We start from the raw sequence: 24,598 nt of genomic DNA on the forward strand, positions 1-24,598 counted from the left end.
AGATTAATCTAGCCTGGATAGCCGATGGCGTCAAAGAAGGTATCCGTCGTTTCTGCCTTCAATGGTATCCCTACTTTCATATATTGGGCGCAGAGTGGGTTTACTTGTTTTGTTGGGTGGTAACATATCGTGAATATGCTTGATGTAGATAAATACTGGGTCCTGACTGTTCACAGTAAAGTGATTTTCAACACCATCCTAGGGGATCCAGTTTTACTGAGTAAAGAAAGTCTTTTGGGAAAACTCGATTGTTTTGTTATAAAAATTGAGCCCACCTTTCTCCAGGTGAGCACAGAGTAGTGCGTATCAAAGGCTTTTACGCAGCCAAACATTTATACGTGTCCTTATAATAATAATCCGATTATGGAAATTAGTTATTGTAATCTGAATTGAAAATGTGACATGAAAATAAAATTTCCATGCATTTGAAGTCTAATATTTAGAGCGACCTTGTCCGGTAACATCATTACAATAACAAAGAACGCCCAGAAACATTCACTAATCTTAAATGCACGGCGTTATTGTTAACAATTGCATAGCGCTCCGTCAACGTGGATTTGATATGGTAACTTTTTCAGCATTCCTGGTGTATAGAGTTGTATTTTCACCTTCCACTTGGCCAGGTCCGTTCCCACCAAATTACTTTGAATCAGTGTATATGAGAGAGAGAGAGAGAGAGAGAGAGAGAGAGAGAGAGAGAGAGAGAGGGAGAGGTGTCATGTTCTGTCTCCAATTTTTACAGCAGAAATACTGAGTTATTTCCAGATTCTACTCATCATTTCAGGAATCGGTTTTTTGTTTTCATCGATGTGATGTCGGTGTATTACAAGGCAGAAATAAACCATGTCTTGCATTTTACTATCTGCATACAAATGGTTATTCGTCTCTCATATTTGCCCTGTCACTGCATTTTGCTATCGACGTATGTCTCTCTCTTGGTGTTTCAGTGATTTAAAGAAAGAAATAGATACGGTTCAAGTCGTGAATTTTTAAAAACAACCTTGCCTGCCGCCGTATCTGTGAGTTTTGCTTGATGTAGACAAATACTGTTACTCTTGCTTGCAGCATTTTGTTGAACATTCAACCTCTTTTCACAAATCTGTTTTCCAAATCCCTTTCTATGACTTGTTGCAAATCGTTTTCTCTTTCGCTGCCAATATTGTCGACACCACAGAATGTTGATCGAACCCGACGCTTCAGTGCCGAAATAAATAAACTTTGGGGAAACCATTAACTACCCTTAAAATTCACATATAACGTTAACTACCTGGTTATAGCATCGGGTGTTCGCATACCGTGTTAAGTTGCCAGATGTTTGTATTGAGGTCAGCACCACGGTACGCCAACAATGTAGATGACGTCAAGTTGAGATCAAAATGATATACTTCCATCACTGAAAAGTGAACCTGTAGTTTTGGTGAGATCTATTACTCTTTGTATAATTCCTGTAGTTAGCGTTGATAATGTCCCATACAGCTTTTCTTTGGCTAGAGCACTGATAAAAACAAACCCTCTCAAACATCAAACATCCTACTGATGAGTGATTGGAATGTCTTAATTATTCTGATTTATAAGTGAAATCTATAACAACTTGACATCTGATAGTTTGGAGTAAAACAGAAACCCAAAACTGCGTTGGTCTACAAAGCTGTTCATCATGATGGGGCTATTGTTTCTGGTCCTTGACATTCAGAAAAAGTGATGCGGTGACGCGGTTTTCTTTTTTTACCCCCTTTCTTATTCCTAACAATGCTGGTTTGGCACTGTTAATGTAACAGTTGTCTTTTATCACTGTTGCATAACACCTCCGTTTTCTTTTTAGCATTTTTGGACATGCAAACAGGGATATCAAGGATAGCTGTACCGATGAATATGTAACCCAAAAAAAGAAATGATGCGCAGGTTCCGAAATGACGCGGGCAGTGACCAGAAACGATGAAATTACTTTATTGGCCTGATATCTCTGCTGAAATGGAGTTACTGAAATTAACCTTACATTGTACTGAAACAGACTGTAAGTTACTTCGTCTGATGATTAAATGGACCATGGGTTACCTCATCTGACAACCAGACAGACTATTAGTTACTTCATCTGAAGACCAAATGGACTGTCAGCTATCTCATCTGAGAACCAAACTGCATCAATTACTTTCACAGTGAACTTGTGAAGCCGAAAAATCATACACTAGTTTCTTCAAGAAACACACATGTCACAGATGCACTACACTCCAGTGTACATGATATATGGTCAGTTACCTTATTTAGGATTTGAATCAATTAAAAGCAGGCTGGTTTATATTTCAACAAGTCAATTCCATATTCAACATTCTTTGCATCCACTCAAAATTGTGAGAGATAATAAATGGCTAAGCGGTTACATTGTAAAACACAAAAAATTCAACACAAAATCAATTTGCCATTATTTTACAGTTTTCTCATACAGCCTGTTGAATTGACAAGCTTAACAGTGTGTATCTCATCTCAATATAATTTGGCAAGTTGAACAAGAAACTGTATTGATATTATAAACAAAATTGGTGGAAAAAATCATCAATACTTAGAGCTGTTAGCCCTTTAACGTCAATCAGAAGAAATGTCATTGCACAGAGTAATACTGATGGTTGTGTACTTTTTCTATGAACATATTTCTATGCATGTTATGCTGTTATAATTGGGCTGTATTTCAAATCAATAGAAAGGTGTATCTTTAAGTTCAGCTTCAACTGAATAATGTCATATGCAATTCTAATGATCAAAAATTCCAATTAAATACATATGTGCAAGCATAAAGTTGAAGCAAAACACAGTTCATTGTCATGCTAAAAAATCTGTCCATGCCAAAATTTTGTACTCGATTTATTTTTTGTCATGCTCAAAAATTTGTAAATGCCAAAACTTTGTACTTGGTTTACATAAGCTAAGTCACTCTTAGAAAATCTATATTGTATTTGTCAAGTGTTGATGTGAGACCATTTAGTAACTGGTGATATGTAAATTTCCGGCAGGTGACTACATCATTGACATCCTCACAATTTAAAACTTCAAGCAGAGTATAAACAGAATTAAAGTTTGGTTGCTGATCAACATTCCTTACTAAAATACTAAACTTGAATCCAGACTTTGCTTTACAATTTACTGTTCTTGTTGACAAGAATTCTCTGCAAACCTTGGTGCATTTTATCAGGCAGCTGAACTGGACGATTGGTTTGAGTTGATACAAAAGCATGAGTGCAACTTCCAACAGCACTGGCTGTTTCTTCAAATGATCCCAAGAGGGCACTGTCAAAATGCCCTGTACAGGTGGGAAGTTCATTGTCAGTGTCAGCTCTTTGTGCAAAAACTGCCACAGAGTACTTGACACTGGATCTTCCAATGCGGGAAATGACAAGTCCTGCCAGGGCTACATCAGGATAACTTAATGGTTTCTTGAAAGTGCATTCTGTGTGTACCATGTAACCTACAGTGTCTGATGTCTTCAAGTTCATGTTTAATCCGCAGTGCTTGATTAGGTATTGGTTGATAATGGCATCAAAGTAGGAGTAGTATATTATGTTGTTTACATGGCCATACAAATCAGTGTCTGAAATCCTAATTTGCATTGGTAGAAAGTATTTGTAGTATCTGCGCTGAAGGGAGGCATCAGAATTCTCATTCTTAGAGTCTCCATAGCAATGACGCACTGTCAAAGCAGATGCAGTGATGTTACTTTTTGGCACTGTCAGGCGACTGACCATCCTCTGTAGACTTGTTGCCATGGAAACTGTTGACTGTGAATACATAAAAATATGAAATTAAAGTTAATCACTTCAAGATACTTTCTAGTAAATATTGAATCACAAAATAATGACAAAATCTGCAAATACTCTTGTTCAAAGGGTGAGTAGACGTGACATTTGCTAATTTTTCACCATCTTTTTTAATCAGTCAACTACAGTTTATTATGCTCAAAGGTCACTATATCATGTGTGTCTTTTAAATCCATCTTATCCGGTATTAGACATTTGAAGGATTGCTGTTATGCCACATAGAGACTGTAGCAAGATACCCATGGTTTACATTACAAATTGTATCATGAAGTCCAGCAGCAGTGGTATGGTAACCAACTTGATTTCAGTCAACTTGACCTCACCTAAACCTCTGGACAATATATCTTGTCTATTAAATCATACCATGTATATTAATCATACTAAGACCAATTAAAAAAAATAATTGTATGGTTCGGATTACACATTTAAAAAAAATAGGCAAGACAGCTGGGGAGTGGTTGTTTGTTTTGTATACTGTGATGTTATTGCAGTTGTTTAATATAATGTAGCTGTGAATATTTACTTCATAACACATTTTCTGAAAGGAAAGCATTGTTCAGTCTAGGTAGTAGATGAAATGACTCACTCATCTTAGTTTGATCACATACATGTCAATAAAATGAACACATACGATTTGTTCTCATCAATTACAGTATTTGTCATAACATAGACCCCTGTATAAGTGCCTTCCCTACTTTTACAGAAAATCATGAGAAAGAGCCAATGCTGTACTATCTGATTTGAATACCTTGGTTGCATAAACTTACATTCTGGGTTTAGATTGTGTTATGGCAAGTATGAAGACAATGAAGCATAAATATATTTGCATACAGGTGTAATACTTGTGTCTCAGTTTAGATTCATGAATACAATTACAACTCAACATTATTGCTGAAATTTGTGGATTCTGACTTTTCAGATGGGCACTGAGAAGTAAAACAGCCATACAACTAGTGGGCTGGTGTACCTATGATACTGAAACAGAGGCGCCTAGCTATGAGGGCTGTCTGGTGTGGTACCTCCTTGGGTTACGGTATACGCATAGATCCTAAAAAAATGATGGTCTGTGATTAAGTCCCTCCATCACATTGTCTTTGGTATACATAATCACAAGGGAATGTATTATCTGTGTGTTTCTGTTAGCTGCCTCCATGCACCCAATATTAACACTTCCAAGTTGTATTAAAGTTCCAGGGAATTTTCAATTCTCAGTGATATCCTTACCCATGCATTCCCCGTCAGAAATATGAATCAAAATTTGAAAATATGTTTCCACAGCCATCAGACCACATAATTGTGTCAATTAATGCTGCTGGAAAGGCACTTGGCAGTGTCAACGTCATGCAACAGTTGTCAGCATACTGGGTCTATCCACAGGGCCTCATAAGTGCCTATTTAAGTCAATATTACAGCGTTTTTCTTTCTTTTTCAATGTTACAAATAATCCAGCTGAAGAACACAACACTTGTGTAGCTGTCTTTTGTGTAGCGTGTATTGGCATGTATAGTGCGTCCTCGTAAATGTGACCTTTAGTTCCGTGACCTCTAGGCCCAGCTCTAGCCATGCCTACTTCCTGCCCTGCCCTCGCTATGCTTACTGTACTAATGTCTGTACACGTGGCCAGAAGGCATGGCCAGAGGAATTGGCTAGAGGTCACGGAACTAAAGGTCGTATTTACATATGATCACATTCCCCATTGAGGGCGCACTATACATGCCAATACAAGCTACACAAAAGACAGCTACACAAATGTTGTGCTCTTCAGCTTTAGGGGAGAACCATTTGATTTCTGGGGGGTATGGAGGATTTTGAGAAAAAAAATTTGTCACCAGGTGAGAGAGAAGAAAAAAAAAATTGATCCTGTCATGGCCTGAGAAAAAAAAAATTGTCATAACAGACAGAAGAGAAAAAAAAATTGTCACAATGCACCAGAAATAAGCAAAATTTGGAAACCTTATTCTCATGTATTCTTTGCCGGTGCGCCGCCATAGGCGGCGCAAATGTTTTACCACAAGCAATTCTTATGTTTCTTTTCCCAGCACTTATGATATAAGCATGCACTACATGGGTCTACTTTACACCTCAGTACACTCAATGTTTTCCTTCCATTTTCTGACCCAAGAAATCATATTTCAGGATTTCTGTTGCCATATCTCAATGGCATAGGCACTATCTAAAGGAGATTATTTGACTTCTGTAAATTGTGAAAATTTAAAACACAAGACAGGAGTCAATAAATAGTGTTAAAACCAATATTATTTTCTCAATATGAATTTGTTAGAAAGATGTACCTTGACAATGAAAAATTGAGGAAAAACAAATATGATGAAATACAATGTGTGAGCCTTGTTTTTCTGACCACAAACACTGGATCGCAAACATACCATATTCAGGCTTTTCATTAGAAGCTGGCAGCTGGAGAAATGACACAAGAAGGTCACAGATTTTCCGTTCCTGTATATTCATTTGTCTTCAGTCTCTGGCAAACAGAACTGTTTTTCACAAATTGTATTGTCATTGTTTGGTTGTTGAATATTGTGACTCAAAAACTGATCATGCAAAAAATGTAAAAAATATCAGTGTTCAATGTCATTTTCAAACAGTTTTACCGAGTGCAAAATAAACTGAAACTCCTCTCAGATTGCACCATTAAACACATCAATTTCTCAAAATTTCCGATACGAGAGGGGGAACCCCCCTCTCGTGCTCTCCCCCCTTGGGGTATTCTAATAGTTTCACTTAGTAAACAAATTAAAAAACTCTCAGATTGCACCGGACTGCACCATTGCACAATATCTTAAAAAATTCCATGTAAGATAGGGGAAAGCCCCTGTGACACTTCCCCCTAAGCCTCTCTCATGTTCTCCCCCTGTACTTTCAAATTCTGCCCGTCAGATATCCTAGTGAAAACCCTGTCATAATATCCATCCAAATTAAACAATATACTATATTGTTAGATACTTCGTGATCTTTTATATTTTATTTTATTGTGACTTTGAATTTCATTTTGATGTGTTCACCTTTTTGAACCATCATGAGATAACTGATGATTGTCTAGCAGGGTACATCAAGATTTGAAAGGTCTTTACTGTTGCTGTAATTACATGTATTGGTATTTAACTTTTCTAAGTGGGGAATGGTCAAAATTTCAGAGTTAGAGAGGGAGGTTACTCAAATTCATCATGGTTGGTGAAGGGGGAGGGTCACTCGAAATTTCGGAGTTTCAGGCCGTCAATAATGACGGCTCCCTTATATACAACACATTACAAACTTGATGACCAATAAAAAAAAATTTGCACTGCTACTCCATTTGGAAAAAAAAATTGATGCAGGTCTGACAGTAGAAAAAAAAAATTGCTGTCACTCTGACAGGAAAAAAAATTTGCTCCCATACCCTCTTCCTCCATACCCCCCCAGAAATCAAATGGTTCTCCCCTTATTTGTAACATTGAAAAAGAAAGAAAAACGCTGTAATATTGACTTAAATAGGCACTTATGAGCCCCTGTGGTCTATCCTAACTGATAATAGATACAAGCATGAATGTACTAGTAAATAAACGATACAGAGGTGATCAGCAGATGGCCCTATGTGTATGCACACAGTAGCTTGTGTTTACACGGCAGACACCAGATAGGCCGACTGCCCTGCCGTAATAATAATAATAATAATAATAATCTTTATTTATTAGAGTAGCTGAGTTTGCTGTGAAGTCACTGAAAGTTATAGCTCTGACTGCCATTTTTTGCGAAAGAAAGATACTATTGAGATGTGAGGAGTATGTTGAACCCCAAACTTCAAGACCATAAGTGATGTGTGGTAGGATGAAAGTTTTGTACAGAAGAATAAGGATATTGCGTGGTAAAAACTGTCTCAATTTGAAAAGGATGCCAACCTTTTTTCTGATAGTAGAATTAATCATTTTAATGTGCTTTGACCATTTAAGATGTCTGTCCATGTGAATACCTACAAATGATGTCACTTCAACCTCATTGATAACTGTATTATTGATGTGTAGAGTACCATTCAAGAAAATATGTTTGTTATGATTTCTGAAGACAATGTAATTTGTTTTGAGGTAGTTTACAGTAAGTTTGTTAGCCCTGCACCAGTCCACTACAGTATTGAGGTGAATGTCGACAGTATTTAAATTTATATTAACTTGGTTAGCAGGGAAGTATGAAATAGATTGGTATCGTCAGCAAACAATCTAAAATTGAAGTATGTGGAGGAACGGGCAATGTCATTGATAAATAGTAAGAATAGGGTAGGTCCAAGGACAGATCCTTGTGGTACTCCACATGTAACATTAAGGAATGATGAGGCATTATTATTGACAGAGACTAGTTGGGATCTATTGTGTAAGTAATTTCTGAACCAAAGTAAAGGAAGACCTCGAATACCATAGTGAGAAAGTTTAGAAAGAAGAATTTCATGATTGATTGTATCAAAAGCTTTAGAGAAGTCAAGGAAAATACCGAGTGTTACTTTGCCATTATCAAGTTGTTTGATAAGATAATTGATTAGATTTACAATTGAAAGTTTTGTGCTGTATTTATGACGAAATCCATATTGATGCTCATATAAAATATTGTTTTTTTCTATGTACTGAATTAAGCATGCATTGACAATTTTTTCTAGAATCTTACTTAACAGGGCAATACTGATATAGGTCTATAATTTCCTGGATCATCTTTTGTGCCTTTTTTAAAGATTGGTGTGACTTTGGCTATTTTTAGAGATTGGGGGAAAATTCCAGTCTGAAATGAAAGATTAAATATATATGCCAAGGGTTTTGATATTATAGCTGCCCCATCAATTATAAGTCTGGCTGGTATTTTGTCATGGCCACATGCCTTTTTTGGATTCAGGGTGCAGATGATGTTATGAACTTCAGATTGTGTAGTGGAGGACATAAAAAAGGAATGTGTTTTGGGTTCAGTGAGGTAACTATTAAAGTTTTATGAGGAGAATCGATGTTGTTGGCAAGGTCAGGTCCAATGTTGACGAAATAATTATTGAATGCATTTACTATGTCAGGTTTTGCTGACAATGTATTATGCACTCCATTTGTCAGTACTCGTAGGCTGTCTGGCAAGGTATTTTTAGCCTTTTCCTCATGACTTCCGAGGACTTGCTTGATAGTTTTCCAAATTACATTGGTATTACCCTTGTTTTCCATAAAAATGCTGTTGTAATACATTTGTTTAGCTTTCCTGAGAACAGTAGACAACACATTTCTAAATTTCTTATATCTATCAACAACAATGACATCAAAGTTTGATTTGAGCACTTTACTATACAATTTGTGTTTTGTATTAATTGATATTTTAATTGCATTAGTGACCCATGGTTTCCGGTTTTTCTTTGTACTGCGAATTTGTACATTAATGGGAGCATGTCTATTGCACAACTCATCGAAAACACTCTGAAAATTATTATATGCTTCATTTGCATCCTTACAGTTATAAACTCGATCCCACGGAGCATGAGTTAGATCTTCACAGAAGCGAGTAGAATTGTAGAATTTGTAATTTCTATATGAGACTTTATACTGTTTTGAGAGATTTGTTGTCATATTTTCTATGACAATAAAAACTGGAAAATGATCAGAATATCTGTAATTAAAGTACCGGCATGAATTGGATACTGTATAATATTAGTGTAGATATGGTCAATTAATGTTTCAGATGAGCTGGTCACTCTGGTAGGTGTAGAAATCAACTGGTGAAAACCAAGGCATTCAAGAGATGTAAAATAGGAATTAACATTAGTTGTATGTGTTCTGGCATCTATATTAAATCTCCCATTAAAATACATTTAGTTTTATCAAGTTTGAACGTATTTAGCACATCAAGCAGACTAATCTGAAACTCAGAGATATCGGTATTTGGCTTTCTATAGATGATTCCTATTATTATTTTAGTATTATTGACTGATACCTCCAACCAAAGAGACTCTGAATGTATCACATTCTTTTAATCAATTTATAAACTAATGATGAGTGAATGTACGCCCCAACCCCACCACCCCTACCTGATTCTCGTGAACTGACTTCTAGTGTGTAGCCTTGTATACTATATAGACTTAGATTATCTGTGTCCCAAACCTCTGAAATGCCTGTTATTGCAAATTGAGAGTGAATGATGTCTTCATACAGTAGCTTTAAGCTGTCAACATTTTTTTGTAGAGATCTGATATTGACATGGGATAAGCAGAATGACTTTTGAAATATTGAATTAAAACAATCATCAAAATCGTGTACTCATGGAGTCTACTGTACGTATCCACAAGCTACTGTGGTGAAGGCTCAGCTATTGGCTATAAGCCCTCCCCCTCCAAGCTAGTAGTAGGGAGGGGCGTGGCCGAACACTCGCGAAATACAGAGAGAGTTGGCTTTATACTGTCGTGTCACAATCACAGGTGCTTGTGGCATGGCTGGTAGTCTGCTCGATCGATCCCTCCTCTGCTTGGTCAATCAATTAATCGTGTTCTCGGTTTTGCATTCTCGATTGATCGATCAGAAACACTATATACCCAACGACCAGCACCTGTGGTCATTGCTGCAGTACAGTAGCTCGAGGTTTTGCCTGGGTATTTGGGTCGGACGGCAAAACCAGGTTTTGCCGTCCGACCCAAATACCCAGGCAAAACCTCGAGCTACTGTACTGCAGCACCCGTGGTCACTACTTTGCCGTTTGGCTTTGATCATTTGTGGAGGGACCGTGCTGCATAAACCTCGATCAAACGTGCAAGAATTTGCCGTTGTTGTGGATCACGAAAGACAAGAGGTCACGGTCAGATCCTCTGCAATCACTACAATTTCACACTCACTTTGTTGACTCCGCAATTGCAAACTACTAGCTGTCCTGCCCCGTTCGATGCACGCCTTGATCCTTGGTACTGCTTGCAGCCTGACGACCTGATTTGAACTGTCCGAGGTCCATGTCCGAGGTCAGTTTTTGCGATAGTGACAGCGCCACCACAGGTAGGAATGACGCTACCAACAGATACAGACACAAATAAGAAGATGTTTTCCATACAAACTCTGTAATTTGTAAAAAGGAATGTGAGTTTACCGAGCACAAAATTTGATTTGATAGACCTACACACGCATGACGGGACTATAAATGCATGCATGATACGGGGAACACGCGTACACGCAAGGTTTGGAGAGCAGACACGGAAATTGAGAATATTTATAAGGGAAGACCATAGGGGCCTCGATCTCCGATGATGATGATGATGATGGTGATGATGATGATGATGATGATGATGATGATGATGATTAAATATTTAAAAAATGAAGATATATAAAAATATATTTGGACTCAGTAAATTTGTTGTTGTTATTATTGTTGTTGTTGTTGATAGTATTTGTAGAAAAGAAGAAAGTATGGGCTGCAAAAATTCAATACAACCTATATTACACAATGCGCATGCAACAGTATTGAATTTTGCAACGCATGTGTGTAGTTAGGCCGTATTGAATTTTGCAACGCATACTTTGTTCTTTCTGCAAATACTATCAACAAGAACAACAACAGCAACTTTACTGAGTCCAAATATATTTTTATTTTTCTTCAGTTTTTTAATACATGTATCTAATCATCATCATCATCATCATCATCATCGAAGATCGATGCCTCTATGGGAAAACATGGGATTTAGAGTGAATAGCGCTGTTCACGGTTACAGGTTTGTTACTAAATATAGCTGTACGCGCGCGACATCGGACACGCAGCTTGAAATGCGGACAAATTTTATCAATGTTGCATACATGGCCGTTTTTGCAGCTTGTACTCTGAGTCATGAATATGCCTTTGGTATATATGTTACACTAGCAGTCGCCTACTAAGATGTGTTTTCGTCGTTTTTGCATGCGTAATTTTCAAAAGCGTAATCTAAAAATGCGGACAAATATTTATTTTTGCATATTAATGAGAGAACAGTGACGTAAACTGTGTGTGTGTGTGTGGGGGGGATTTAAACTTAAAACGTGTAAGACCATACCCCTATAGACCCTCGAGGGTCTATGGTAAGACCAACACTGTTTTTGGGGGGAATAAAAACGCCAAGATCAGTAGAAAAAAAACACGAACGCACTGAAACAGCAAACAAGAACATATATCGATGAAGGTAAACAACTTGGGTTTCAGGAAGAAGAACGAAATGTAACAAAGGCAAACTTGGGTTTGAAGAACAACAATGCAACTTTAAGTAAAGGAAACGGGTTTGAAGAACACCAACGTAAAAGAAAACAGGGTTTTCAAAAATGCTGAAGGCCTAATATCTAGTAATGTTAATATCGTCTTGTATTGAAGCTACAAGTGGCAGAATATAAGTCAGGTCGTCGAAAGTTAAATTTAGATTTTGACCTAATCCTTAAAACCGGCTTTAATTTAAAGTGATTCAATACAAAAAATGAGAAAATATAAATGTCAGAAATTTGCCCATGAGACCATCACACCAAAAGTTCCAGGTGGTTTGTGAGATATGTCCGTCAACAGCGAACGGTACACAGCATGCGGAAAAAGCTATGACATTTCTAAGCCCGTCTTCGGTCGAGTCCAATGGACTTGAACCGCTTTTGACTGTCAGCTTATGGTGTCCAATCCATGCCAAAATTACTACTTTGATTTTACAACACAACATGCCATTCCGAATTCTATTTTACAATTCAACATGCTATTTCACAACTCAACATGCTATTTGACAACACATCATGGACTTCCAAATCCTATTTTACAACTCAACATGCTCTTCCCAATTTCATTTGACAATTCAACATGCTATTTCACAACTCAACATGCTATTTGACAACACATCATGGACTTCCAAATCCTATTTTACAACTCAACATGCTCTTCCCAATTTCATTTGACAACACATCATGGACTTCCAAATCCTATTTTACAACTCAACATGCTCTTCATTTGACAATTCAACATGCTATTTCACAACTCAACATGCTATTTGACAACACATCATGGACTTCCAATCCTATTTTACAACTCAACATGCTCTTCACAATTTCATTTGACAACACATCATGGACTTCCAAATCCTATTTTACAACTCAACATGTTCTTCCAATTTCATTTGACAATTCAACATGCTATTTCACAACTCAACATGCTATTTGACAACACATTATGGACTTCCAAATCCTATTTCACAATTCAACATCCCATTCTAAAGCTAGCTCTGCGGAGCAGGGCAGTGTTACTGGCTATCGAACAAGATTCAAAATGGCGGACGCGAAATGGTCCCCTCGCACAGAGAGAGAAATGCGAACTTTGCACAAGTCTAAAAACGCAGCTTAGTACATTGTGTATCTAAACAAAATGAGCGTGCTCGAAAACTAGGATCGATCACGATTATAAATTAAAAATTGCCTGTTTTTGGAAAAGAAACTGCGCGCTGCAATCAGCAGTTTTGTCTATTGTGCACCGTGCGTGGGAGGCTTATCGTGAAAGACCGAGATTTACTATATGGCGCATCTGATATGGTCCCATCGCATAGAGAGATGAAAATAGGCTTTGTCTAAGTTCAAAAGCACAGCTTAGCTCATCGTGCATCTAGACAAGTTGAGCGTGCTCAAAATAGGAGATCGATCACGATTTTGGGTGAAAAAAACCGATTGTTTTCGGTGGAGAAACTGCGTGTTGCAACCAGTGGTTGGTTTTGCCTATGGCGGTCAGCAGGGCTGTGGTGGGAGGCCTTTAGCCGGCAAGGGGTGGACCATTGGGGAGTGGAAAATTTTCGAAAAAAAAATTCCCCACAAATTTCAATAAAAATAATCAGCCAAAGAAACTTGAGAAAAACAGATGACGCACTTAGGTAAAAGGAAAAAAAAATCCGTCAAAATTCTGAAACATTTTTATTTTAGTCTGCATCAGATACCTACTATGATTCTTTGGCCAAGAAAGGGGGGGAGGGGAGATCTGAAGGGTATAATCGTGGCCAGTAAATGAAGTAACTTTTTTATTTTATAACTTTTTGTTTTGTTCATCATATTTTTTTCTTTCACTGAAGTTTGGCATCGTAAAGTAATTCGAGATATAAGATAATATAAAAATCATATATGTGATATCGATTGTTAACAACTGTATTGTGGGTCTTTACACTATGATTAATTAACAAGAATTCAACAATTCAGGCAGCTTGCATCGGTACATAAAATAGGAAATATTCACCAACCATATGACAAACAATCACTTTCTTTGTATTTCACTATTCAACGAAACTGATTTCCATTGTAATGTTTAAACTTTATTTTACAATTAAACATTACAAATCCGTATTTTTCTTTTCAAAATTTCATTTGTACACTTGTCTTGACGGTTTCGCTTTTCTTTCTAATTCCACATAATATCCCTCGTCATATACACAGGCTTGCAATTGAGATATTTCATACTCAGCTTGCTGGAGATTGGTCACTACATCATCATTTATGATACCATGACCAGTGCCGTTCAGAACAACAACAAGCCGGAGCAGTGTTACCATTCTTCGGTGTAGCCCATCATACTCATGATCGGTACTTTCTAACTCTCTTTCCAATAGCTGTATTTTCTCTGTGATGGTCTGCCTGATGAAGGCTGTGTTACGTGAACGATTCAATTCAATGATTATCATAAGTAGCGAGCAGCCATGACAACTGACAACTAAGCCTCAGCAAGCGGAGATGTAAAATACGAATATGGGCCAGACAAGGTTCAAAGCTCTGTTGGAACGGACTTCGCGAGAAAGACTTGTGGATAACAACCGATAGAGGTCGCTGTAATGTCGCTATCCGTATTCTTCTGCACTATTGCATTTCACACGCACGGTATTCAACCGTCAAGACAAGTGTACAAATGAAATTTTGAAAAGAAAATACGGATTTGTAATGTTTAATTGTAAATAAAGTTTAAACATTACAATGGAAATCAGTTTCGTTGAATAGTGAAATACAAAGAAAGTGATTGTTTGTCATATGGTTGGTGAATATTTCCCATTTTATGTACCGATACAAGCTGCCTGAATTGTTGAATTCTTGTTAATTAATCATAGTGTAAAGACCCACAATACAGTTGTTAACAATCGATATCACAGATATGATTTTTATATTATCTTATATCTCGAATTACTTTACGATGCCAAACTTCAGTGAAAGAAAAACATATGATGAACAAACAAAAAGTTATAAAATAAAAAAGTTACTTCATTTACTGGCCACGATTATACCCTTCAGATCTCCCCTTCCCCCCCTTTCTTGGCCAAAGAATCATAGTAGGTATCTGATGCAGACTAAAATAAAAATGTTTCAGAATTTTGACGGATTTTTTTTTCCTTTTACCTAAGTGCGTCATCTGTTTTTCTCAAGTTTCTTTGGCTGATTATTTTTATTGAAATTTGTGGGGAATTTTTTTTTCGAAAATTTTCCACTCCCCAATGGTCCACCCCTTGCCGGCTAAAGGCCTCCCACCACAGCCCTGCTGACCGCCATAGGCAAAACCAACCACTGGTTGCAACACGCAGTTTCTCCACCGAAAACAATCGGTTTTTTTCACCCAAAATCATGATCGATCTCCTATTTTGAGCACGCTCAACTTGTCTAGATGCACGATGAGCTAAGCTGTGCTTTTGAACTTAGACAAAGCCTATTTTCATCTCTCTATGCGATGGGACCATATCAGATGCGCCATATAGTAAATCTCGGTCTTTCACGACAAGCCTCCCACGCACGGTGCACAATAGACAAAACTGCTGATTGCAGCGCGCAGTTTCTTTTCCAAAAACAGGCAATTTTTAATTTATAATCGTGATCGATCCTAGTTTTCGAGCACGCTCATTTTGTTTAGATACACAATGTACTAAGCTGCGTTTTTAGACTTGTGCAAAGTTCGCATTTCTCTCTCTGTGCGAGGGGACCATTTCGCGTCCGCCATTTTGAATCTTGTTCGATAGCCAGTAACACTGCCCTGCTCCGCAGAGCTAGCTTTAGAATGGGATGTTGAGTTGTAAAATAGGATTTGGAAGTCCATGATGTGTTGTCAAATAGCATGTTGAGTTGTGAAATAGCATGTTGAATTGTCAAATGAAGAGCATGTTGAGTTGTAAAATAGGATTTGGAAGTCCATGATGTGTTGTCAAATAGCATGTTGAGTTGTGAAATAGCATGTTGAATTGTCAAATGAAGAGCATGTTGAGTTGTAAAATAGGATTTGGAAGTCCATGATGTGTTGTCAAATGAAATTGGGAAAGCATGTTGAGTTGTAAAATAGGATTTGGAAGTCCATGATGTGTTGTCAAATAGCATGTTGAGTTGTGAAATAGCATGTTGAATTGTCAAATGAAATTGGGAAGAGCATGTTGAGTTGTAAAATAGGATTTGGAAGTCCATGATGTGTTGTCAAATAGCATGTTGAGTTGTGAAATAGCATGTTGAATTGTAAAATAGAATTCGGAATGGCATGTTGTGTTGCAAAATCAAAGTAGTAATTTTGGCATGGATTGGACACCATAGTCAGCTGTCCTGATCCTCATGATCACACAGTCGTATCGAGGCTTGAGAACACGACAGTAGTCAAAAGCGAAACGCCTAATTGAGGGTGAAAGGTTAAAGGTTATGTATGCCGCATGCGCAGTTTGTCAATAAGCTACAAATATGGCGGATCACATGGCGGTAAATTTGGGTAAGTAATCAAGGTCTGTCTGGATATTACCGTTTTTAAGGTTTTTATGGGGTCTGGATAAAATTTGACCATTTCCCATCTAATTACAGTTTTATTTATCCTCCTAACTTTCTTACAGCTACGTTTTATTCTCTCAAGATTGAATTATTACCGTAGCTGTAACATACTCCCGAGGGTTTCGAGACGTTTCGGCACTGACGATGTTCGCTTGGTGTGCAGTGAAATTTGTTGATCGATGCTCAATGTCCATCTGTTTCTTGGCAATCGCTATTTTAGTAGTAACATGGCATGACTTTGGTTGGTTATCTAGGACCTCTGGGGTCATAGAACGGTACCGAAATGTCTTGAGTCCCGGGGCCAAACGACTTGGGCTGAAAATACGGGACCGGGCTGTAACGGTTCAGCAGCAAGGGCACACTAGACCAAAATGGGGATTCTCTCCCAATCGGGAGAAAATCTCCCGATCGGGAGACTTCCTAGATATTTTACATGTATTTAGATACAGCTACTCGATGACAGTTTTTCTCAAAAATGACAGAAATCTCCCGATCGGGAGACTTTGTCCAAAATGTGTAACAGTTTCAAAATGTTAATGTAGGGATTTGACATGAAATTGATAGACAGTTACAATAATAATAAATTACATATCAAAAGAAGCTCTCTTCAAGACCAATTGTTTGCTTTTCGTTTGATGAAAATCGTTCAGTACATGCAGAGATATCTCCTGTTGAATTTGAAAAAAATCGGCTTCCTATTTAGAAATTATGCCATGGTAGACACCTGGAGTTATCATTACAACCAGGTGACCCCCATATTGAACATTGTTTGAAGAAACTAGAATTGCAATTTCTAGTGTTTTTTGCAATAACTCAAGCATTTCTTATTGAAAATTGATGAAAGTTTTTGTGGATATTGCCGATGAAATGTTCAATGGTTTAGAATGCTGTTTACAAGGTTACCTGGTAAACAAATAAACAATACCTGTAAACAATCAAATAATACCTGTGACATTGATCACTGTATGCATTATGTATTGTGAACATCAACAGAAATATGATAATCATATTCCATCATATTTACTTTGCATATATGAAAAATGTTAAGATTTGTTTACAAGGTAAACAAATAAACAGCAATACCTGTAAACAATCAAATGATACCTGTGACGTTGATCACTGTATGCAATTTGTATTGTTAACATCAACAGAAATATGACAATCATATTCCATCATATATACTTTGCATATATGAAAAATGCTATTTAGAATTATGTTTACAAGGTAAACAAATAAACAGCAATACCTGTAAACAATCAAATGATACCTGCGATGTTGATCACTGATTCAATTTGTATTGTTAACATCAACAGAAATATGATAATCATATTCCATATTTACTTTGCATTTATGAAAAATATTAAGAATGTTTACATAGCAAACAAATAAACAACTCTTGTAAACAAATGTTTCTGTTAGTCGCCATGCCTGATCGGTTCTATACACAAGACAGTGAAACAGAAAATACACAATACTAAACATTAAACGCAAATACAGCAAAAAACAGGATGGTTGAACAGTCTCATATACATTACGTTTACTTTTTTGTACGTGGCACACAAGTTTTGTAGATAACATTGTAGATAAAAAGAACCGACTCATTTGAGTGTCTGGACTGAACACACAAGGGAATTGCTAAATTACTGAGTGTGTTGATAGTAGAGACTGAAGTTAATTAGTACAGCACTCTGGCTAAACAAACCATAAAACAATGTATTCGTACTGATGCCAATCTGTTTTTATAGACACACAAGGATAAACAGTGGAGTGGAGTGTTACATGATTAGTATTTTACTCAAATGAGTCGGTTCTTCTTATCTACAATGTTATCAACAGAACTTGTGTGGGACATTCAAAAACGTAAACGTAATGTATATGAGACTGTCCAACCATCCTGTTTTTTGCTGTATATGAACGATGTGTGGAGTTGCTTTCCCTTTACCAGTGTTGTCCTTATATTTAAAGTAGCCGGGTAATTTAGGAAAGTAGGCGGGTGGAGTGCGAGGGAGCAAAGCGACCGAGCGGCGAGTGAGCGTAGCGAACGAGGGGGGAGAGCGCGAGAGGGGGGTCCCCCCCTCTCGCAAGGCGAAAAATGAAATTTTTGAGTGGAAATGGTGTTCTCTGGTGGCATCTGAGGTGACATTTAGCTGAGACTGAAACAGTACTTTTGTTGTGTGTCTTAGACGTGGCTCACATACAACAAAACAAACAAACATGATTTTGTTTTGTTTGTATTATTTATGACACACATGGTTTTATTTGCAGTGAAGATTTAACATTTAATCGTAAATCACCTGCTGTCTACTCATTTCATTGCTCAACAAAACAAACAAACATGATTTTGTTTTGTTTGTATTATTTATGACACACATGGTTTTATTTGCTGTGAAGATTTAACATTTAATCTTAAATCACCTGCTGTCTACTCATTTCATTGCTCATTTCCCATTCTTCATAACCACATAGTAGTTTCCCCCCATAGTTGACATCACAGAGTTTAAGGGCAGCTGTCGCTTCTCGGAGTTCCATTCGGAGGGCGTCCAAGTTTGTTTGTATTGATTCAGCTGTTGCTGCAAGTGTACACTGATCATCACTTTGATTGGCAGTCACTTTTGGTAATTTTGGAGTTTTCTTCTACTTCTTACCATCTTCCATTCCTTCACTGCCTCTTTCATAGGACTTCACATTCAGGAGTGTTAACACTGGGACCATTATTGTCACATGCAGTAAGACGTTCAGCATGCTGCTGTCTAGCCTATTTCTCAATCTGGTCTTTATCCGTTTCACAGCACTTGCCCCTCTTTCTGGCCAAGCATTTGACATGGGTATAGTGATGCATATTTCCCCTATCCAACTCAGCAGTGGGTATATTTCCTGAATTTTCACCAGTTTTACGATAGCTAAGTCTGTAGCAGTTAAAGACTTTGAGGCTTTAGCTAAGGCTACACACTCGGGCTTCCAATCAAGTAGATGGTACTTAAAGCTACGCCACTCAGATAGAAGCTGACACTTCTTGGCATCTTGCTCAACTGCTTCTAATGCTTGGAAATAGTGAGATCCAATTGCATCGATGTGGTTATCACCATATGTTTTGAAGGCAGGATGTGATTGTGCTGGTATCTTTGCTGGGTCAAACACTGTAAAGCTAGTTAGAATTGGTAACGACTGCTCAAACCGGTTATCAATGTTTTCAACTAGCTTGTTCACATACTTCACCAACAATGACTCAAGCTGCTGAGTTATATGTGGGGTTAAATTCATCTCTGACATGCTTTCAACATCCCTCTCCAGTTCTTGTCTTAATTTAGTTATAGGTGTTTTAGTCTCTACGACTTGCTGAAGTTTGTCTTTGGTGTACTCGATTCTGGGCTTTATGTGTGAGAAATCCACATTTCCTCTTTGAAAGGATTTGCTCAGCATACACAGAGATGGGAGTATCTCTCTTAAAATATACAGTGCACCAAGAAACTTGCAGTTGTTGATCTTCATCAAGAGACCTTGAGCAGTTGGGTCTGCTTCCAGCTTCTTCAATGCCATTAAGATACAGACATAATTCTCACATGCTGAATCCACAGATGCACCAAAGCTAAGCCACCTGGTTTGGCATGCTTTCTTCAAACGTTTTAACAAAACAGTCTCGGTCTTGTCGGAGAAGGTAAGTCCCTTAAGTTCTTTCTGTACATTGAGGAATATGGACATCCTTTTTGGGGAGTTTTGAAAGAAATACTACAACTGTCGTAAACAATTCTCAACTTCCGCAATGTAGTAAATGTCCTTGACTGTACTTGTGCATGCCAGGGCTAAACGATGGCAGACACAGTGAACTGACAGCAGTACATTATTCAAATCTCTCTTCAGCCTAGTTGCTACACCATTCACTTTACCGGTCATAACACTGGCCCCATCACTTACGAATGATGTCATCTTCTCTTTATCCAATTCTAGATCTTCTAACTTACTCTCTATAATGCTGGACAGTGTCTCAGCATCAGCAGAAACGCTATCCTCCAGTACATTTGCAGCAAACAGAAAACTTGTTTTCACTGTATCTGATTCTTTACTCAAATACTGTATGAAGCAAATCATTTGACTGACAACTGAAACATCTGTTGCCTCATCAGCAAGCAGGCCAAAACAGGCCCCTGCTTTAATTTGCTTCAATATTTGTACTTGTAAGGTTTTCCCTAATACTAGGAACATTTCCCGTATTGACCTAGTGGAAGAATATGTGAAATATTTCAGTTTTGAAACACCCAACATTTCCACCAACTGCAAAAGGGACTTGATCTTTCTGTTTGCAATTTCTTCCTTCATCAGCCAATAAATGGCAGTGAAGGCTATCACTAGTACATCATCTGAGTGCTGTTCACTCTCATCTACTTGTTTCTGGAAAGTGGAAACTCTCTGCAACAATTCTATGCTGATTGCTTCCCTATGATGTTTACTGTTACTGTGTTCTATGAGTGCTTCAAGCCGAAAGCGAGTAGAAGGATCACGATTATATACTTTGGTCCTGTTGTGCTTGTTTACCATATCATGTTTCCTACAGATATAACAGTAAACTCCATCACCTTCTACAAATATGCACCAATATTGGGATGTGGCCTCACAATAAGATGTGCTATTTCTGAAAATCCAGGCGTGTTGGAATTTACTTCTTTTATCCAGTTGTGACATCCGTTTAACTTCAGGATGAGTGATACCACAGCAACCAGTTTTTGAGCAAAGATCATGGTGATGTAATATACTACCTTCTGGAAATAACTTTTTTACATCTTCTGATACATCGGTTGCATATATACTGGATTTCAACTCGATAGAAGACTCTGCAGCTGAAGATGTAGGGAGTTTTAACTGCTTATCTTTCACCATATTGCACTCAGCAGACTCAGATTGTACATTAGAGGAGAGATCAGGCTGTTTAGCGCTTGATAGAACTTCGTCATCGATATCTAATGTTTGAGAGAAATGTACAGATAACTAAATCAGAACCCCGGACTCACTCAAAAAATGCTAAAATTAATATCAGAAAGAATATACTATAAGTACAATCTACGTTAAATTAATACTAGTAAGTATTCACCATCTGGCCTACCTATAACTTTTTATATTGTTTTCATGATGATATTTAAAAACAAGATATTCAATTCAATCAGAAGAGAGGCCACGTGAAAAGACGGATGTCGGATACAAAACTTAATTCTTTAACTTTTGCCCCACTCCTTGAAACTTAATTGATGAATATTTATCAGATGTTCCCATAATTTCTTTACTGTGATGATTCCAATCATACTTATAAACGAAATCAGGATGGAAAATTCAAAATACAGACAGTATTCTAATAAAAACACATTCGCTTTTGTTAAAAAAAAATCGGTGCGATAATTCACTGTAGCAGTGTTCGCATTTACGAAAAAAATGCGTTATAGAACGTATGCGTTATAGAAAAGTAGAGAAACAATGCGTAGAGAGTCGCCGAGTGTAGTCTGAAAAATCGGCATCGTCGAGTCAGAGGCATGTTACAATGTCAGCTGTGCCTATATGAACTTAGGGGCCGTCGATAATAAAAGCTGACGCACAAGAAACGTAATTCCTTCGTTTTACTTGAAAACCCCTCCCTGCCCCCTCAAAACGAAGTTCTTATGCAAAATCAATTTCGTATTATGATGCCGTTTCTGGCAAACCCACACGTACCTCTCCGATCCGCACGCCCATGAAAAAATACCGAAAGGGCACATTAATTAATAAAACCTCCACTTTACGCGTTCCACTTTTCAAGACAGAACATTTAAATGTATTTCGCACGTAGGAAAATGTTTCACATACATTTTTACGTTGAAAACTCATAGAAGTTTTTTTTTCACATTCATGTCTTTTCGTTTTCTTTTCTGTCTCCGTATTTTGTGGTCATTGTTGGCGATGAACGCGAAGGTAGTTTTGCGTTCTCGCTGCAAAGTTGCACTTCGAAAACAATAGAAAATCCTTATGCGATTTTGACACACACAAAACGAAATGAGCTTTTACCCCCTCCCCCCCCCCAAACGAAAGAATTACGTTAGTCGTGCGTCAGCTTTTATTATCGACGGCCCCTTACTACGTTGCTAATTTTCAGGCGAGCGATAGTTTCTGAAACTTATGACACAAGTGAGTGATTGACAGAAATGTTGCAACAAATTAAATGCAAATCGCGCACTATCATCGCGTCTCGCTGTCCCCAAATTTGATCAAAGCGGATATGAAGCATGGCGTCGAAGGAAATAACTCTATTTTCTTTCAAATCCGTGAAAAAATGATACAGAGGATCAATCGAAAGACACTATTGGGCAATCCAACATGGAGAACATGAAGAGGCGCAGTAAAATTGAACCCATGCCGGAATCCACGACGTATTTGTCCTGTTGTCTTGAACAACAGGGGATCAGCACCACGGTGAAGCCGTGAACCGTGACGATGATGCGCCGGTCGGCAACATACATACCCGTGACCGTGGATGAAAATAAAATACCCATTCAAATAAACAGTTGTTTCTAAAAAATAAGTTCTAGATCATTTTTTTTAGTCTACAAAATGCGTCGGTATTGCTCTGAGAATAACTTGATTTGTGAGAAGATCATACTCTCAGTGACGTTGGCAGCCAGCGCGGCGGCGGAAAACTAGCTGCAGTCTCATGAACTTCGAATCGTCGATCAAAATCACATCTTTTCGACGCTTTTCTCTCACAAATTCACCGAAATTGAAGTTTTTCATACATAAACTAAATGTATTTTTGGAATCAAGTATACCTTTCGAACGGGCTTTCTTCGGGAAAAAATATTCCATCGGCAAGGTGCCAGTGGCCGACGTTACATTTCTTTTTGACGCCATCGTTTAAAGTGACCTAAGATCATTAGATTACCTTCATACTAATCAAACCAATCGCACTGCTCGTAACAAAGGCAACACCATAGGCGCGGCCATCAGCCAATCACAATATTTAACAAATAAAAGATCGGGCGCAAAAAGCCACAAACGGGTATTTAGAAACTGTTTTATGTTTGTGCAGTTCCGTGCGGGGAAGGGGGTCGCGAAACTGCTAATCGTGCGTGTGCCGTCTGACAGCTGGCAGTGCAATCCCGAAATTACAGGTCTATAAAAATAATCTAATACGGTACAAGTAGCCGGGAAAAAATGCAAAACAGCCGGGTTATTTACCCGGCACCCGGCTTCTAAGGACAACACTGCTTTACTGGTAAAGAACAAATTAATAATCTACGGCCTTGTTCTTCTGAGAGAACCAAAATAGTCCCCTTCTCTGGAACTAAAGATCGAAACTAAAATTTCAACAGCAGTTCAGTATAGTATCGGCAAAGTGCGGTGCACGTGCGTATGCCTACACTGCAGTGCTGGCTTAACAACTTCTCAGTGTCTAATGAATAATATCACCCGGAAATCAAACTACTTCGAACAAGATAACGTTTGAAAGGGTAAAGTATAGAAATATATATCTCTAAATCCTTTCGCTTGATAAGAAATCAGACAAATCTAGCTGCAAAATTGTGAATGTCAGAACTCAGCTTAGACCTCCTGACACAGAACCTGCTCGTACCTGTTCACTAGGCGGAGCACATGCCGCGAAGCGCTGATTACTTGTATATGATTCCTGGGAGTGCCCGGATGTAAAGTTTGGGTGAAACCATATTCGCTAAAAAGGGCCTTAAGCATCATTTTTCGCATCGTCAGACTCGTAATTATTGCAGAATTACACTTAATATTTATCATAAAATTAATTTTTGGGCTGAACGTCTAAGGAAATCAAGATTTTCTTTCCAAAAACACAAACAAAACACAAAGTTTGATCACAGATTGATTTTTTCTCGGCCGATTTTAACGTTCGCCCCCTCAAAATGAAGCCCATGATCTCTACTTTCGTACCTCCCCTAAAATAGTGATGCCATCGGAATAAGTCATGTGGAGAGCCAAACAAAGAGCTTTATGTTCGATCTCCTTTGCGGGACATTTGAGGTCACTGCACAACACTTATAATGGATGCCAAAATCGCCGGTACGCATGAGTTTG

The 24,598-nt window shown here is 37.9% G+C and overlaps 2 protein-coding genes and 1 long non-coding RNA gene across 3 annotated transcripts in view; 1 reads left to right on the forward strand and 2 right to left on the reverse strand.

Annotated features, from left to right (window-relative positions):
• Positions 1–2,257: 2,257 nt before the first annotated feature.
• LOC139151409 (uncharacterized) lies at positions 2,258–10,779 on the reverse strand. Its single transcript, XR_011556418.1, has 2 exons — positions 10,639–10,779; positions 2,258–3,767 (listed from the first exon to the last, which is right to left on the reverse strand). It is a non-coding gene; the product is annotated as an uncharacterized lncRNA (long non-coding RNA).
• A 5,664-nt stretch (positions 10,780–16,443) lies between these two features.
• The window catches only part of LOC139151414 (nuclear pore complex protein Nup205-like), a 63,849-nt gene continuing 55,694 nt past the window's right edge, over positions 16,444–24,598 (forward strand). The window contains exon 1 of the mRNA XM_070724204.1: positions 16,444–16,487. The gene's annotated coding sequence lies outside the window, so the exon portion shown is untranslated. The remainder of the gene's footprint in view (positions 16,488–24,598) is intronic.
• LOC139123724 (uncharacterized) lies at positions 19,178–20,242 on the reverse strand. The gene has a single exon (XM_070689882.1). The coding sequence runs from the start codon at positions 20,240–20,242 to the stop codon at positions 19,178–19,180; it is 1,065 nt and encodes a 354-aa protein (XP_070545983.1).

Source organism: Ptychodera flava, chromosome 2 (assembly GCF_041260155.1).
Source record: "Ptychodera flava strain L36383 chromosome 2, AS_Pfla_20210202, whole genome shotgun sequence".
Taxonomy (NCBI): Eukaryota; Metazoa; Hemichordata; class Enteropneusta; family Ptychoderidae; genus Ptychodera; species Ptychodera flava.